Source organism: Botryllus schlosseri, chromosome 4 (genome assembly GCF_051294905.1).
Source record: "Botryllus schlosseri isolate E-star chromosome 4, Bs_hap1, whole genome shotgun sequence".
NCBI lineage: Eukaryota > Metazoa > Chordata > Ascidiacea > Stolidobranchia > Styelidae > Botryllus > Botryllus schlosseri.
This window is the reverse complement of record NC_137239.1, coordinates 17,763,896-17,781,929: the sequence shown is the minus strand read 5'-3', so window position 1 is coordinate 17,781,929 and position 18,034 is coordinate 17,763,896. Positions and strand designations below refer to the sequence as shown.

At 39.6% G+C, this 18,034-nt stretch overlaps 1 protein-coding gene across 1 annotated transcript; it reads left to right on the top strand.

Moving 5' to 3' along the window:
* The first annotated feature begins 462 nt into the window (after positions 1–462).
* On the top strand, positions 463–16,307 carry LOC145437181 (microfibril-associated glycoprotein 4-like). The gene is made up of 6 exons (XM_080314373.1): positions 463–2,049; positions 3,564–3,650; positions 3,705–3,853; positions 8,136–8,229; positions 12,518–12,617; positions 15,464–16,307. Exons 1-6 carry the CDS (start codon positions 1,782–1,784, stop codon positions 15,783–15,785), a joined length of 1,020 nt encoding a protein of 339 aa, XP_080170499.1. The 5' UTR covers positions 463–1,781; the 3' UTR covers positions 15,786–16,307.
* Positions 16,308–18,034: the final 1,727 nt, after the last annotated feature.

Below are 18,034 nucleotides of genomic sequence, written 5' to 3'. Positions count from 1 at the left end.
CGTGAAGTCAATCAAACAACCACCCACTCTGTACTGCAAATATAGCAACAAAATGGTACAGTATACAGACTCAATGAGAAATAGCTGACAGAATTATAGAACATGGGCTAGGGACGAAGGGGAATGTTACAGCACTGGGTACAGGCGAAATGGGTGTGTCAAAATCGATCATACAGTCCCAATACTTCCGCTGGTAAGTGTCCATCTCTCATCACCACAAGGATGAAGTCATCGTGTCTAACTCTGCATCACAAAGGCGTCATTGGAACGACAAAATGCCTGAATGGAAACAACTGCCTGCTAGCTGACATGGAACACGGCGGTTACGTCATCATAACTCCGGGGCTGAATCAGATAACGAACTGCTTGTATTCAGACTTGAAGGTTTAACACCATTACTATAGGCCTATATTTGTGTACGAGTAAATATCCCGCAAGAGATTTACGAATATGAATTGATACATTCTTCATTCCAATGATTAGTTATGCGCTGACGCAAACCATTCGCTGTTGGATGATATAAATGCCAGACGTAATGGTCTCTCGGACTATACATACTTACGATACAGTAAGTGCGAGCTGTTGACTGATGGTATAGCATAAAACGAGGAATAGCGACTTGTAGATGACAAAATCGGACTCTTTATTCATCATGATAGATCCAATCTTTAAATAAATCATACGAAGCTAAGCTGCACAATTAGTGCAGAGGCCTGCGAGCTGAAATGTCGTCGATTTTGAAGGACGGCTGGTTTGAGTATTTTCAAAATATGGTCAGTTAGGTTCACTATATAAGGATGGTCTCATTTTTAAAATAAGATCATTCATGTTCACAATAAGACCAGTTGATATGTCACAATAAGGCCAGTCGACGGTCAAGGGTTAGTGTCAGTGTGGTTGGGGGTGAGGGTGGTCATTACGCTTGACTCAACCAAGTCATATGACACGACAAATTCTATGTGAATTAATTATTCAAGTCTCGTATATCAGGACCGACAATTGAAAAATGGGCCCAGAAACTAGCTTTTACCTGTTTGAATATCTTCGATATCACCAAAGAATCACATAAATGAGTTAAACCTGAATGGAACTCGATACTGAGCAGTAAACGCTATGACTTGGAATCAGAATTGAGTCCACTGTGACTCGCACTCGACACGTTGCTCCCTGACTTGGTCTCAGACTTGACTCGGTGGTGAATTGAAAATGACTCGACTTGACTTAGTCAAAACTATCAAAGTCAAATCGACTTTTGACTCGGAACCTTGTGACTTGGTCGAACCCTGGTACAAATAAAACCAACCCCCAACCCTAAGGACCTAAACCCTAATAACACTACTCTCAACTCCATAGTGTACCTAACCCTCGCCATTTTTGTGTCACAATTCAGAGCCTCTTTAACCACGAGATCAATAGGCTCCATTGTCCGTATAGTCACTCGATGATGACCTCGGATAAAAAAAAATCGCATGCTAGTACATAAGCGGTTCGTTATAGCGCAGAGATTCCCAATATGTTTATAGTCGGTACCCGATTTCAGATTTATCCTATCTGAATGTTCCGCGGGCTACCTCTAAATTTGATTAAGAAACGTCGGCACCTTTGCAACCCCTACAAAAAAGGCAAACGACCCCCAGGTTGAAAACCCGTCTTACACCATATGATTCCATGGGGTTAGATATAATTATCAATTAGTATATTTCAAAATCTAACGTTATTTACGTACCAATAAAAGACGTACGCTCCATTGCGTATGTAATTGCAGGATACCTTGAAATACCATGGCTCTCCACCAAATTATCACCATGACAACACTAATGGTATTAGATATCGATATCGCTTTCTGTCATCTTAATGGAGTGAGTGAGTTTTGCGAAAATGTGAGAGCGATTCACAATCAATGTGAACGTGGTGAGATTGCTGGAAACCTTTCGTCGCCCTCTGCACGACGCGGGGAAGCAGGTCCGATTGGAGAAAAGGGTGATATGGAGGCAAACGCTACAACCGATTATGAATATCTGGAAAGCACGACGCAAGACTGCATTCCAAGTAGGGCTTTTTTAAAATGCAAATGAAATTAAAACACTGATGTCTAAACCAAGGCCCTTGTTTATTACATGTTTTTATTAGTTTTTATGTTCGTTTTATCCATGATATTGAAAATAACACATATATTAACGATAGAGGCCTACTTGGTTGCTCGAGTGGGCGACATAAAATGATATCAAGGTAGGATACTTGATGCATTTAAGAAAAAAAAAATGATCACTTGATCTTTCCCGATTTCCATTCAATGATAAAGGACTGCATTTATAGCCCATTAAATTGGAACTGATCGTATCCGGCCTGCGACGGGATTTTGAGCGGCCCGCAAATAGTTGCTACCACGAAAGGGAAATTCTAATCTGAAAGTATTGACAAATTTTATGCGTCACAGTCCCACAAAATGAATGCGAGTTTGCCAACCTGAGAAAGATAGTCATGAAAATATTTGTTCTATTCAGGTCTACATACATTTGCGAACAAACATTTTCGTCCATGAACATTAACAGGTCAAGGCTGAGTTCTAATATAACTGATGTTCACGTGCAGTCTTTACTAAGGGTTCTCACATCCGATAGGCAGTCAGAGTTCAAAGAACTTGTTGACAACTTTTATCGACCACAGATGTCTAATTGACTTCAACAGCTATTGAAGTAGGCTAACGCATTAGGTTAATACTTTATTTAATTACTGTTTTGGTTTCTATGCTTAAAACATGAGGTTTACATTAAATACGATTTATTCCATGTATAGGTTGATAAATACGCGATTAATGAATCGATTCGGTAATCCGACCCTCCAAGTTCTTCATTTTGCCATACCAGGCCCGCAGACCGGAGAAGTTGCCCGTCCTTGCCCTGTACAGTCACGTGATGCCACTACTGGTATAAAAGGAGGGCGTGTGGTCGTCATCAATACGCTCACGCGAGATCAGAAGCTCTCAAACTGGGGTCCGCAGGGGCGCAGGCTAGTTTCAAGTGTTTCGTGAAAGGCAAATACAAATACGAAAGGCTTAGCCTAGAAGCCGTGCAATGAAATCCTGTATTTACGGCAAATCCGCTTATTGACCGATTTAACGATTAGTATGTAGATTTTAGATGATCCTCGCACCAAGGAGTAGGAACGTCGAATGTAAAATGTATATTTTGGAATCCGTGAAACTGTAAGCTTTTGGTGCCACCCGAATACTCTTTACCCGAATGCTCTTTACCGCATGGCATGGACTGCATGGACATTGGACATGGCTAAAGATGCATGCATTGTGCAAATACGTGTCCCACAGTGCCACAGTGGATTGATATTGTTATGCTACACCTTGAGCAATTGAAAATACAGGGTCAATATGATTTTTTTGCTACTGCGCGACCTTTGGCCCCGGGCAACAATAAAAATACGATACATGAATATTAAATCTGCAATAGTTACACCCATTCACCGAATATTGTGCATGCGCAGTCGCGTGCTAAACGAGCTACTAATTTGTACCATAAATTTTCGTAACGTGTTGTTAACTAATTCAGACGATACCTCTGCATTGGCACAATCTTTCGCGGAATTGAGGAATCTTGTCAACCATAACACGAGAGAAATAGAGATACTAAGAAAAGGTGAGGCATGTAGCTAGTCACTTTCACCCACCATATACTTATTGCACCTTCTAGAATTGAACGCATTCAAGACAGACTGCAGCAAGCTCGATCCAGATAGTTTTAAGTACGGCAATGACGGCCGGGGCTTGTTTGAGATATACGTTTCGGGACGCAAAATAAAAGTACACTGTGACATGATTACGGATGGTGGTAAATGGACTGTAAGTTAATCGATCACTCCAACATTATCTTCCACAGTGTCTGCCTCAGTGGCAGTCAGGGGTTAAAAGTTAGGTGAATTGAGATAATCTAACGCCCTAACTCCCAGTTATTTCAGCAAGTGCGCAAGTAGTCGGGACAATACAATTTCCTCTTTTTAGATTCTATAGAAATGAAATTACGCCGATATAGGAGACTTGTAGTGATGAATACCGCAGAATTCGCTATGACGCTATAATAGGCTTACCATATTATGGAAATCTGAAAAGAGGACACTTTTTCAGAATTTTCAGACTTGCAAAACCGGAGAAGAATTCTCAAAAAACGGTAAATTTTTCCCACTTTGTGGTCGATTGTCTAATAAAAAAAGGTCAACTTTCCGCCCAGCTCCCGAAATACTTGCCGGAGCGTCACTTCGGTGCTGATTTACGGCATATCAGTCGCATTTTGCTATAAATATGACCTAAATTCTCAAAAAAGAGGACAAAATCTCAAAAAAGAGGACAAAAGGGCGTCCTCCGAGGACACTTTCAAAAAAGTAAAAAAAAGAGGACGAATCCTCTTAAAAGAGGACGTATGGCAATCCTACGCTATAACAAGGGTCGAAAACCTATGGTTCTTTTGATGATTTAGTATGGCTCTTTGATAAATTCATAATTTGCCACACGATTTGTTTCTTATTTTACAATATTTCTGATCGTTTTAGTAAGATTTCATAATGATCGGAATTACTAGGCTTGTTGTAGCTGATACAAGTTTTTATAGGGCTAAAAAGTGGCCTATCAAGTGGGTTTAATGGGCTTTTAACCCCCCTTTAAAATAATGTAATGTATTACAGACTGATAGAATTGCTCATTTACGATTCCAATGTAATAAGAATTTTTCTTTATATTGGTGCGTAGCTGCAAAATCAAAATGAAATATGTTTCTCTCGGATTAATCAACGTATCGCGCAATCCAACATTTCGAGGCGAGCAGGAAACCATGCGCTATCATTCATAATTGACCGTACCCAATAACGTGGCAAGCCTGGAAATCTTGGAGTGCACGATGCGTTGATTGATCAGAGAGGAAAGCGAACTTGGCGACACCTCTATGACGATGCAGTTTTAAATCCACATTGTCTTCCGAATCATCAACGAGGAAGTGACATTCCTAACTACAAATGCAACTCACAAATATATATTCATCATCAAAAATCCCAATTGTTGGGTAACTTGCTCGCAACGCCGTTAAAATGTTTGTTTGTAACGCAACCTTTTGGTTCCGTCGAAGAATTTTAGGATTGACTGGTAAAATTGAACAAATGATATCTGTTAACAATGGTCTCGGCCACTGAAGTTTTTTCCTGGTTTGGAGCAAGTGATTGAACAGCTCGCCACTGCCAGTAGAACAATTTGAGGTATGTCTGCACTCGCGCCTGCTGCACGGATTACATTGAAATCCGTGTTACTGAAGAGTATGCAGCAGTTAATTCGTACTTTTACTTTTGTTTACGAATCACTACTAATCTATCCAATAATACTTTCTCCTTGATATAATTTGAAAGATAAAAATCACTACTTTAGATCTGTAAACTGTTGAACTGGAACTGGAAGCAAAAACAAAACCTCTTCGGTAATTAGCGTAACCGCATACTGTTTCGAAATCTCCTATCTGATCAATACCATACACGCACACATTGTGTCTTGTGTATCAGATTGTACATTGTGTGTCTTGAGCGTAACAAAATAATGATAATGCTGATAATAATACTTCTGACATGGAAACGGGCATGAGCGCCTCCGAGCTAATCTGACTATCATTAAATGAATCCCCCGGAGCAGTTGGCCATATACTGTTGCATTTAAAAAAATATGGCTTTAACCGGAAATTCCTTGCCGACGCTCAACATACCGCTCTTATATCGACTAATTTATTGACTCTGCAGCACCCCGCTGTTATGTACAGGGCTGTGGAGTCGGAGTCGGAGTTTGGCTAATTTTCGTTTAATGGAGTCGGAGTATCTTTTTAGCACGTCGTGGGAAAATACTGACTGGAGTCGGAGTCGGAGTTTGTGAAAATGAACCTGACTCTGACTCCAACTTCTTTATTATGAAAACAATTACCTTCAAAGGTATCTTTAAATTACTAATAATAACTAAAATAGGATTGTTATGTACCGTCCATCAATCACTGTTATTAGTAACGATATAAATAGAATCGGACTTTATTTGCAAATTACAATTTAGTTGCATAAAGGAAGAAAATCGCAATATGCATCTTCGCGATGCAGTCACAAATTGATGCAATTTTTGGAATTATACCATGATACTATGACACAGTAAATACATCGTCTGGTTTTGTAAAATTGTGTAATTGATGTGAATATATCCAAACGCTGCTTCCCACTTGACAAAATTAAAAATATTTGTAGTGCAGCTTAGTTGCTTGGGTCAAACAAATGATTAAGAAAGACTGCAACTCCTAGTCCCTGAATACTTGACATCTGTATTAGTTGCTGACTCATTCACAAGAGCCACACTTCGATTGTTTTATCTACATTTTAATTATACAGGATTCGGTATATGCAATGGTTGAATGATTTATCCATATTAAGGCATTAGAGAGTTCATGTTTAAAAAATGAAAAAAGGAAGAATATCTAGAAAGGCATTCTTCCATGTTAATTGCATAGTGAATAATTCGAGCTGTGCCACAATGAAACAATTTTGCATGCCATCGTTAATCATATGTTTGCATATGTTTATTGGTTATGTGGTAGTACGGATTCGGAGTTCTCTTAAGAAAATAGTCGGAGTCGGAGCCAGAGTCGGTACGTTTAAAGTCCCAGGAGTCGGGGTCGGAATTGGAGTCGGTATATTAAAAATGTCTGGATTCGGTGTCGGAGTTGAAATCGGTCGTAAAATTCACCGACTCCACAGCCCTGGGTATTTACGTGGGTCGTCGAGGTTTGTCATTTAATGTAACAAGCATAGGTAGGTTGTAATTTATTTTCAATCACTGTTATATAGTATAGAAAGGATATCCTCTAGAGAAAACATTATTGTCAGTGGCGCACAATCATCCCGCAAATGGTTATAGGTGCCACTTAAAACACCATTATTATTATTAATAATAGCACCAGTGACAGAAAACGACCAAATAAAAATTTTGTTGGATGTACCAGTTATAACTGACCGCGAAATCAGGAGCAACCGCCCGGATATGAAAATCAAACTAAAAAAGAAAAGAGAATGCTTATTCATCGAACTGGCTGTCCCAGCTGATCACGACATGCTACAAAAAGAATCTGAAAAACAATCGAAATACGCAGAACTCAAAATGGAATGTGAGAAAATGTGGCGATGCAAAATAAACATTGTACCGATAGTCATTGGTGCTACAGGAGTCGAAAGCAAAAAACTAATGAGACATATCTAACAGATTCCGGGTAACGTTCGATTCGACATGATCCAAAAGATCACTCTATTGGGCACTGTACATATTCTTCGGATGGCCTTGAATGCACCAGTGGACTGAAATTACACTTGTGAATCACAGCATAATTTCTGTAATGTCGATTATTTATTTTCAATCTCCTTTACCTCTGCTCTGTAACCCTTGCTAATTCTTCATCTACTGCAATTCTGTAATCTGCCCTCTTCATGTATTGCATAGGAATAACAATTTGACTGTAGTACTGAAATGTCAAAAAATTTACTCCAATCTCGTCATTTTCCTTTGGGGGCAGGTTGCTCCCCGGATTATGCGTGTATTTACCAGTTTTACTGTGAATAAAGAATATAACAATAATGATGATAGGCCTTGAATGCACCACTGGACTGAAATTACTGTGCGCGTGAATCACAGCTTAATTTTTGTAACTTCGATTCTTCATTTTCAATCATCTCTACCGCTGCTCTTGCCAATTCTTCATCTACCTCAATTCTGCGATCTGACCTCTTCATATACTGCATATAGGAATAATGATTTGACTGCATTACTGAAATTTTCAACAATGTACTCCAATTCCGCCATTTTCCTTTGGGGACAGGTTGCTCCACGTATTATGTGTGTATTTATACCAGTTTTACTGTGACTGAAGAATATAATATTATCAATAAAATAAATTCAATAGAATACGGCCATGCGTTTGTATGCGTCGTGCATTTATATCGACAAACCGTCGAACACCAACAATTGAGAGCTGATTCAGCCGTATACTAATTTTAATAGAAAAGTTGGTTCGTTATTCCGAAATTTTGAAAAGTGCCAATCGGCTGCAACTGCAACATTGTTTTAGGTTATTCAAAGACGCGCGGATGGAAGTGTGGATTTTTTTCGAAATTATACTGATTACGTCAATGGATTTGGCAACGCTGAAGAATATTGGATAGGTGGGTCGAAATTCGTGGATTTCTACGTCAAGCAATAATTGTAATGTCATTGCGTGTCGGCGGCACAGTTTCTAAGAAACACGAGAATATTCAACTGTCATAGACATTCAAAGGTATATGGTAAATGCGCTAGGAGACGCATTTCAAAAATCAAAAAATCCAATGAAAGTCAGTTAAACATCGACCAATTTCCACTAAATTTGCACCAGAATTAGGATGTCCACGAGTCCACCAAAGCATCTTGTGTCCAAATTTCAGAACGATTGCCTCATCAGCTTTGAAGATATAGGTTTACGACTGATTTTCTATTTCGAAGAGTAGCCTAGCCCTTGAATGGTTGCACAATGCAAATACATTTCCCCCATCTTGACGGAAGGTTTATCCTGATTACAAAAACAATGAGCTCTATAACGCATTAGCAATACGCGCATTGTGTTCGTATTGCTTCGTGCGTTATCGCTTACGTGCAATTAATCAAATTTACACGAGTGTGTCTCTTAGAGTTAGGCGATTGAACTCTCGAATCGAGTTCACGTGAGCGTTTCATTCGCGACGATTTTGAATGGTCATAAACAATGAACTTGATAACACGATCAGTCGATCACGTCCAATTCCAAGCAGACAATGGTGCAGCCATATTGTAGGCTATTAGTCAAGACATTATCGCTGAGAAATAATTGGAAAAGGCATTATGCGGCATATGCGGCTTCAACTCGCGTTTGCTAAATTGCACGCCAACTTGAATCATGTCTCCGCTACATTGGTCCATCAGTAGACGTGATGATGATCGCCACTTATGTATTGGATATATTCTTTCCGTAAACAACTCAATATATTCGTGCAGGCAGTATCAGTTTATTAATATTTTCATCATTTCAAAACACCGCAAAACTGCGATACAATGAAAAGATAGGATGGTGTCCAAACGACATGGAGTAGTCTTTGAAATCAGACACCCACCATGACCTAGGCGAAGTAGAGTGCATTACCACGAATTTCAACAATCTTGTATTCGATCACCACGATTGTATTACATCAACTTAGAACCGCTATATTGTAGGGATTTTTGTGTTTGATAAAGGCAGGCAATCACGAATGCCCATAGCCACATAGAAATTGATGAAAAAGCTATATTATACCATGTAAAAGGAAATTTGGTGAATACATAATGATGGCCTATTTTATTTGTTTCCAACCGATCTATCCGAACATATATAGTCTATATTTGTGGAATTTTCCGCACAGCTTGAGAATATCTCTTAGCTATGGCGCTCCGAAACCCGTCACTATTTTTGAGCATAAGACTGATTAGCGATGGAGGCTTTTGCAAAGTGGTATTTCTTTCTAGATAACTTATCTCCGTATAGGTTAGTTATCTATAGCTTCTTAAATGTCCCAGGACGAGATAATAAGAATAAAGGCATTCTGAATACCAATTGGTGATTGACTGCCTAGGGCAGTGGTTCTCAGCCTTTTTGTGTTCGCGGAACCCTTTGGGCCGTTACGGAGCCCCACGGACCCCCAGCTTCAGCTCAATTATCGTGCAGGCCTCATCTGTCTTGTGCAAATATTAACTGTAAGCTTGTGACAAACAACATCAAAATGACTTTTATCGAAAGTAAAATATTATTATTTATGTAGAAATTGGTAAGACCTTTATTAGTTTAAATCGAATTCTGTAGCTGCATTTCTTGAAATTCCTTGAAAATCAGCGACGTCGATTTGATATGAACGAGTGCCAAAATTAAATTTCTACAAAGATATAGGTGGTGGCTAATGTAATAATAACGCGTAACGCTTCCGACGACACCTTTGGGTATGCTGGCAACATATATGACACAAAAATTGAGAAACATATTTTCAATTAACATATAACGTCCAGCCTATAGTTCAGTCGTTCTGAAAGTCGTGAAAGCCTCTGAAAGGGGCGCGAAGCTGCGTCCGACTAAAATATTTTATCGCGCTTTGCGCGATTTTACTCCGATTCGTATTTATTGCTCTGTGTATAGTTCGAATTCATATTTGAGAATTCTCTCATCAACAGTCATAATCTTCCATGCCGTCGAACTATCCGTTGGGACTGCTGGCATTCTGGTTACATTTTGTGATATGACGATAAGGATGGACGAGGGGGCGCGACATTTTTCACTATCATAAAAAGGGCGTGTCTAAAAAGGGTTGAGAACGACTGCTATAGTCATCACTAGAGCAAGTTTTTGCAACTTTTGCAACTTTTTTTTACAGCTTCCGACAGCTTCATAGTTACTCAGCATCTATGTATTATGATATTTTAAGTTAAAGAGATTTTATAGTGCAACTTTTTGCAACTTTTCTCTATTTTTCATACCAATTTTCACTGCAACATTTATCAAATAATGCGTCAAAATGTGAAGGAGTGATTGAAAACATGCTATATACTATGTCTATTCTCTTTGATGTGCATAACAAAGAGCTACATGATGGGTTGGCGCATCTCACTGTGTTATCTATCACACAATGGCTTGCAAGCAAGAAGTTCAATTACGCCTGCCAATCACGACCGTGTCCGAACAATATGTAAATAGATCGCTTTATTAATTCTGCCGTTTGAATTTGAGATAGTATACCATTTCGCGAATGCCCAGGCTATACCGCGAAAATTCCATTTTCAGTGGGTCACCTTGTCCAGGCTATTAATTTTGGTAAAGTCGCCAAGAGTTACTTTTTCTGCAGCGCATTGGGTCAGGGTTTGCAGACCTAGGGGTTTTGGGGTGGTTTATTTGACTTGTTTTCGGGGGAGGGGTTATCGCTATGCTCTTTGGCTTTTTTGGGGGAAAAATTAGCCCAGCATTGCGTAATGTTCTTGCTATGTACCGATTAAAATATATTCGTGAAATAGCAAAGTAACAAATCTGGCAGCTCTGCGGGAACTAGGTTATACGACGGAGCCTTTCGAGTATCTAATACCATACCAATTCAACAAAAAATATAAATGCAACTTTTTACTGCAAATTTTGTCAAAATTATGTGCAACTTTCTCGCGATTTTAGTGCAACAAAAACTTGCCCTAGTCATTACTATCTAGCACATGGGTGGGCAAACTTTTGGGCTCCCGGACCGCATTCAACATCTAAATCCATTTGCGGGCCGCACTATATTAAATTGAGATTATTAGCCAAGAGGCAATATTGGTATTTAATCATATAGCAGTGGTTCTTAAACCTTATACGACACGCCCCCTTTATGACAGTGAGAAATTTCGCGCCACCTTTATCGTGATATCACAAAGTATCCGAAAGAGAAATCAGAATGCTAGCAATCCCAACGGATAGTTTGATGGCATTGAAGGTTATGGCTGTGGACGAGAGAATTCTCACATATGAAATATCGGCAATAGACAGCAACAACCATAAACTGGAGGTAAAGCGCGCAGAGCGCGAAAAATTTTTCAGTTTATTTCGGTTTCGCGCCTACTTTCGGAGGCTTCCACGCTTCCCCAGTTTGAGAACCACTGTCATATAGTGACCGAAGAAATATGGAGATAATGTATAAGTGGATCGTTCTCATCAGTAACCAGTTTTTAAAGAAAAACACTCGTGGACCGTGCATTCAACATCTAAATCCCTTCGCATCATAAAAAATTGGGACTGTACACCAAAACGCGATATTGGTGTGAAAATTATATACATTGTTATTTAAAACAAACCAACGATTGATCTAAGGACATGGTCCACGCGTCAGAAACATTGGCGAGATTTCATAAGCTGCTGGTCAACCTCAATATAACCAATTTTGAAATCTAGGGATGAAAGTCGGTTGTCCCGATTCTTAAAACAGGATGGAGATTTGAATAAATATCATGGTGAAATATAATGAGAAAAACTTTAATCGAGTCCTTGCAGAAATTAGATTTTTGCTGCGCATTTTTCAATATCTTAAATACGATTCTTGAGCATTTCGCGGGCCGCATGCGGCCCGCGGGCCGTAGTTTGCCCGCCCCTGATCTAGCAGCCCATCGTGAGGTTATTCTGTAATAGCGGTTAGGTATAATACACCACACGAATAAATGGATTTTTGCAAACAATTCTTTCCGAAACCCCAACAAAAAATTTCTAATCAGAAATAGTTTATATCAGTACATCGCTGGCAAATTGGCAATCAAAATGAGCTTGCGCAGTTGAATATTTCTTCTCAGACGGCCACAATCACAAGAAACGAGAAACTTGAAAGCTTTGATACGAAATTTCGTGTAGAATCAGTATTAGCTTATTATATATTCTTTTTCATCATACACAAATGTCAAATACAGGATTGGAAAATATACACAGCATATTGCAGTCAGCTGGTGATTTCCAATTGAGGATTGACATGGAAGATTGGGAAGGTGTTAAAAAGTATGCGCGGTATTCGTAAGTATCATTATCCTTAACAGGGAATTGTGACATGTGCGCAAGCAGTGCGACATCTGGAACACATACACTGTGTAAAATGAGTGACGTCCCGAAATGGGAGGATCGAATGAGTCGAAGCATGAATGATTATAGTGAAGAAGGAGAGGATACATTGTTTCGTAACTCAGCTCTGGGCCTCTTGGATGTCTGAGATGTAATTTACGTATAGTCCATTGCTTATAATCAAACGACCCTACACATATACGTTGTATTTTGGTTTGAAATTCGGCTATATCTTGCTCACTCGGTTGAGCCCTTGCCTTGCATCTAATCAAGCTTCGCACCTTTCCAAACCTATACTCTTAAGACCCATCGTCAATGCAAACCCTGAATGTACTGATCTGAAGTAATTTTGTGGCTACCTTAAGGCAAATTCACACACACGCACTGTTCGTACCGTAAATTCGCGCGTAACGCACGTACCGCAAGATCGAATTCACACATTCACAACTCGCAAATTTACCTGATCTTCGTATTACTGTCGCCTTGCAATTGCCAACCGAGCGTATGTCTATTGTTCACATATTCCCTGTCGTTCAACCACGTCGATTTATTACAAGTCTACTAAATACTACTCTAAATATTATCTATACTCGTTGAATGCAGGCTGTGATGAGATCAGCTCAGCCTACCCAGCTTCATATCTATCGCACCCTGTCCCACATCGCCAAGCTCCTTTGTCATTATCATATACGCCAGTGGTTTTCAACCTTTCTGACATCGCGGACCTTCAAAACTGCAAATAAAATTTTGCGAACCGGTGAACCTTCAAAATAAAAATTCACCCTAAATTTAGTTACGACAAATGCAAACAACCTAATTAATGCCTTTTTCGTAGTATATGTTGATGCGTGGTTCTATTAAATGATACGGTTTTGACACTAGATATTTTTGCGTTGTTTTATTGAAATTTCTGCAAGGCGAGTCTCCGTAGCTTTCACGTATAACTTGTCCGAAACGAGTTGTAGGTTAATTTTGAACAGTTTCTTGTAACCAGGGCTTTGGAGTAGTTGTAAATCATAAACTGCTTCAGCTCCTATAACTATTGAATGGTTCAGTCAGTAGTCGATAACAGAGGTTGAGCCAGTCGCACGGAACCGTCATTTTGTGTGGGTATGCGAATTGCGAAGTCCTGCGATGTTTTAATTACTCCGTCTCCGTGTCGTCTGTCGATAACGTCAAGAGAACGCAATGTACTCCATGCTACTATGTGTAGTTGTGTACTGTTGTGAGTCATGTGACGTTTTAATACCGGAACTGCACTCGTTAATATGAAGTTATACAGTATTCTTGAAATGGTGCGATTATTCAAGTGTAACTCCAGCAAAAGCAATTTGAACGCATGTCGCGACCATATCATTAAAAATCCGCTTCCTGCCAAACAGCCAACGGTTGGAAGTTCGATGTTGGTGCGCTCGATACCAGTCCATTCGGTGTCGATCAAGTTTGCTGGAATATAGAAGGTTCCCTTCAAACGAACCGAATAAACTCAGAACTAGTGACACTGAGAATCTGGTGTTGCAGCTATATTTCACAACTTAATTCAACGCAGTGCATAATGCGCCGTGTCGTTATCAAATTAAACTATGTGCTTACAAGCAACATAGCGAGACAATTCAGGAATGCGAGTGTATTAAGAAGACAAGATCGAATACACAAAACTGGTGATTACAATCTGGAAAGCGCGCATCCAATCACAAATTGCCCAGTTATAGCCAACGCCGAGGGGTTGGGACATCGCATTGACAAGAGCGCAGCGAGACAATTGTTTGCAGACTATAATGGCGTTGTGGGGTGTTATGATGCATTTCCCTATTTATTTTCGCAAATCGTTACTGGAGTAAATGATCATGAGCTGCAATGAATTTCAATTCTTAGGCAAACACAATGGAGCACTGTCCAATTTCGCGGTATTATTAAGAAAAGATCACCAAAGAACGTGCATTTGCTTCTCTAATTCAGAGAGAAGGCAGTGTTCCGCGGCATGCACGCCTCAAAATTGACATGTGAAGCAAGATCACGTTTTGATCCTCTGACGTCGCTTATATATTCGTCTGATTACTAATTAGTAGGGCAAGTTTTTGCAACTTTTGCAACTATTTTTACAGCTTCCGGCAGCTTCCTAAATACTCGTAAGATATGTAGAATGCTGTTTTAAGCTGTTTGAAGGAATCTTATAGTGCAACTTTTTGCAGCTTTTGTCCATTTTTTTCATGCAACTCTTTGCAGCATTTTGCAACTTTTTCGATTTTTCATGTAAGTATTTTCGGTTTTGGTGAAATACACGGCCAAATTCGACTGAAACACCGTAAATCAGCACCGAAGTATGGGTATTTCGGGAGCTGAGCCGGTAAATTGACCTTTTTTTTAGTCAACCGAGCAAAATGTGGTCTTTTAGTGTAACTTTTGCCACTTTTGTCAAAAATAAATAAATAAATGCAACTTTCCGCGGCTTTAACTGCAACAAAAATTTGCCTTGTTAATTAGTTAAATTTCAGGACTCAATATCATGTGCACGCAAAAACATATTAGATATTATAACGAATTGCATACATTTGAAGAAAGAAACATGAAGAATGTGTAACGGGGCTAAACTCGATGGATGTGAAAATAACAAAGACAACTATAACGATAATGCATTTTACTAATGCGGGAACTGTTGAAAGATTCCAAAGTCACGAGAAATTTTGAGACAGTTCAATTCTATAGGTGATCGCACTGTGATTGTCTACTTAGGCTTCTCTGTACAAGCGTTACATGATATTGCTATAGATCCCGGTAAGGTTATATTTATTGATGTTCAGGCGATTCGACATCGGCGGAGCTCGGGAAGAATACATCCTCGGCGTTTCTGGATACTCGGGGACCGCGGGCGATTCGTTCGGTACTCACAACCAAGGCAAATTCTCCACCCGAGATCACGATGTGGACTATTGGGGTTCAAACTGCGCAGAGGCATATAAAGGAGGATGGTGGGACACGAGATGTCACCACTCCAACCTAAACGGCCTATACATAGAAGGAGGACCGCATAAATCCGTTGCCATTGGCGTAAATTGGCACTTGTGGAAGGGGCACAACTATTCTCTCAAATTTGTGGAAATGAAAATCAGGCCAGCAAACTGAAAGATCTGCGGACAAACTCATATAAATATGATATTTGTGAATTATAAAAATAGGAATTATCTTTCATTGCATTAATCGAATTCATATATTCATGATTAAAGCCAGACCGATAGCGGCGATATATACCATATTTAGGCCGACGATATTTTCTGCCGATATCAAAATATGAATTTTTATCAACTATATATATAACTCAGTAATTGAGATCTGTTTTCGATTGCCAAGTATCGCTGCGATATCTGATACTATATACATATTTGTTGGATTTTCAATTCGTATATTACAGAATTTACAGATTACTTTGTCCTGATGACACGCTCGATCCAGACTCATGTTACGAATGGCGCTATGAGTATTTTTACTATTTACTCTAGATCAGGGGTTCTCAAAGGGTAGGCCATGGTCCACTAGTGGGCCACAGGAGTAATTTAGGTTGGCCACAGAGCTATTTGGAAAATTGTAGAATTCGTGAAAGTTTAGTTGCATTTTTATTTTGTTCAAATAATGAAAAAAATATATTGATGTTATTGAATTATACGTATGCTACATAAAGTTTTTCATCCGACACTGATGAGACTTAGTGGTACGTATGGAGTCACGAATGTACAAGTCGAAATGAGAGGGGATACGGCAGCTTTTGTACCCCCAGCTATGACAACCTCCGGCAACAGCAACGAAAATAATTTCGATTATATAATAACTAAAATTTAATGCTGAAATATCCAAGTATTCCGGCTGGGTCATAATGGATTGAGGAGTTGGCACAGCACATTAATCTTCGGAGTTGGTATAAAAATGTCCGGATTTGAAATCATTGTACATAATGTAAGAGTCACATGAATTGGTGGTATCATTGGATTTAATGTTATTACATCGCAACTTCAGAAGGTACAATACATATATTAGGTAGGCCTACATTGTATAACTAGCATATTAAAAAAATTCTCCTCTTCTCTGTAGTATCCCATTCATCAAAGAATTGTTTGAAGCGGGCCCAGAATGGGTATAGTATTCCCCACCAGAGTGGAATTAAACCCCCAATCACACAGTGAATGCGGGGATCGGATCATTGGGTTCCGCGACTCGAGTGGAGCAGAGGATGTACGCAAGAGTTATACGATATTGCAGGGCCGTAACTTTCGCACCCCTAAACCACAGTTAGGAGAGCTCTAAGTTGCTAATAATTATTTCGTTGGTTGTCTGTTGGAGATTTATTTACTTGAAATTTTTCGTCGCCCTTCGCGCGATTTCATGTTCCCTCAGATCGACATTTAAATATGAACACTGAACAGTAATAAAAGAAAAATGCATATATGTTAGAGAAATAGCCATATCGACGGCGATTAGCCTACCACACATTGAAATGCACTATGACCTGAAAAGAGGTAGGCCACAGAATATTTTCAAACCGGAAAATGGGCCACAGCCAAAAATTGACTGAGAATCCCTGCTCTAGATTATAGGTTCTCAATCTGGGCGCCAGCGCATCCCCAGACGACGACGTGGATTGCTTAAGAAGGCGAACACAGTAAGAGATTAACATCATCATCATCATCATCATCATCATCATTGGTTTATTAGCAATTTTATCAGTTCAATACACCACAAAAAATGCGATACAATGAAAAGAAAGGAAGATGTCGAAGCGACTAGGAGTTGTCTATGGAATCAGACACCCACCTTGGCCACATGAGAGGCGCTGGGGAGCTATGGAGGGGCCGAAGAAAAATGGCGTAGCAGTAGATGGTGTAGTACAGTGGTTCTTAAATTATGGGCCGCGGAGGGTATAAATTTGGGTTGCGATCGCACTAACGCGATCTGTTAATATGTTTATAATATTTGCAGAGTTACTTTCAAATTTCTTCGCGCTCCACGCGATCCCCTGTGGATATTTCGTTCGTGTTCAAGGCAGTGTTGGGATGACTCAAGTCAACTTTTTCGTATGACTTGACTTGACTCGAGTCACTTTGGAAAAATGACTTGACTTGACTTGACTCGGAGCTTCAAAAATGTGCATTGACTCGTGACTCGGAGTAAAATTTACGAGTCAATTTCAAGTCATCAAGTAATCGCTGTCGAATAAATCACTGTATCTTGTGTATGTTCAGATTGTTCGAGATACGCCGGCGTCACTTGTGAGAGCAACCTGTCATTCTCTGATTCACATTACACTGATCCTCCATTGTTACGTCACAAACAAATTGACCGCAAACTAAACGATTTCAAGAGACTCTTTGGGGTACAGAACT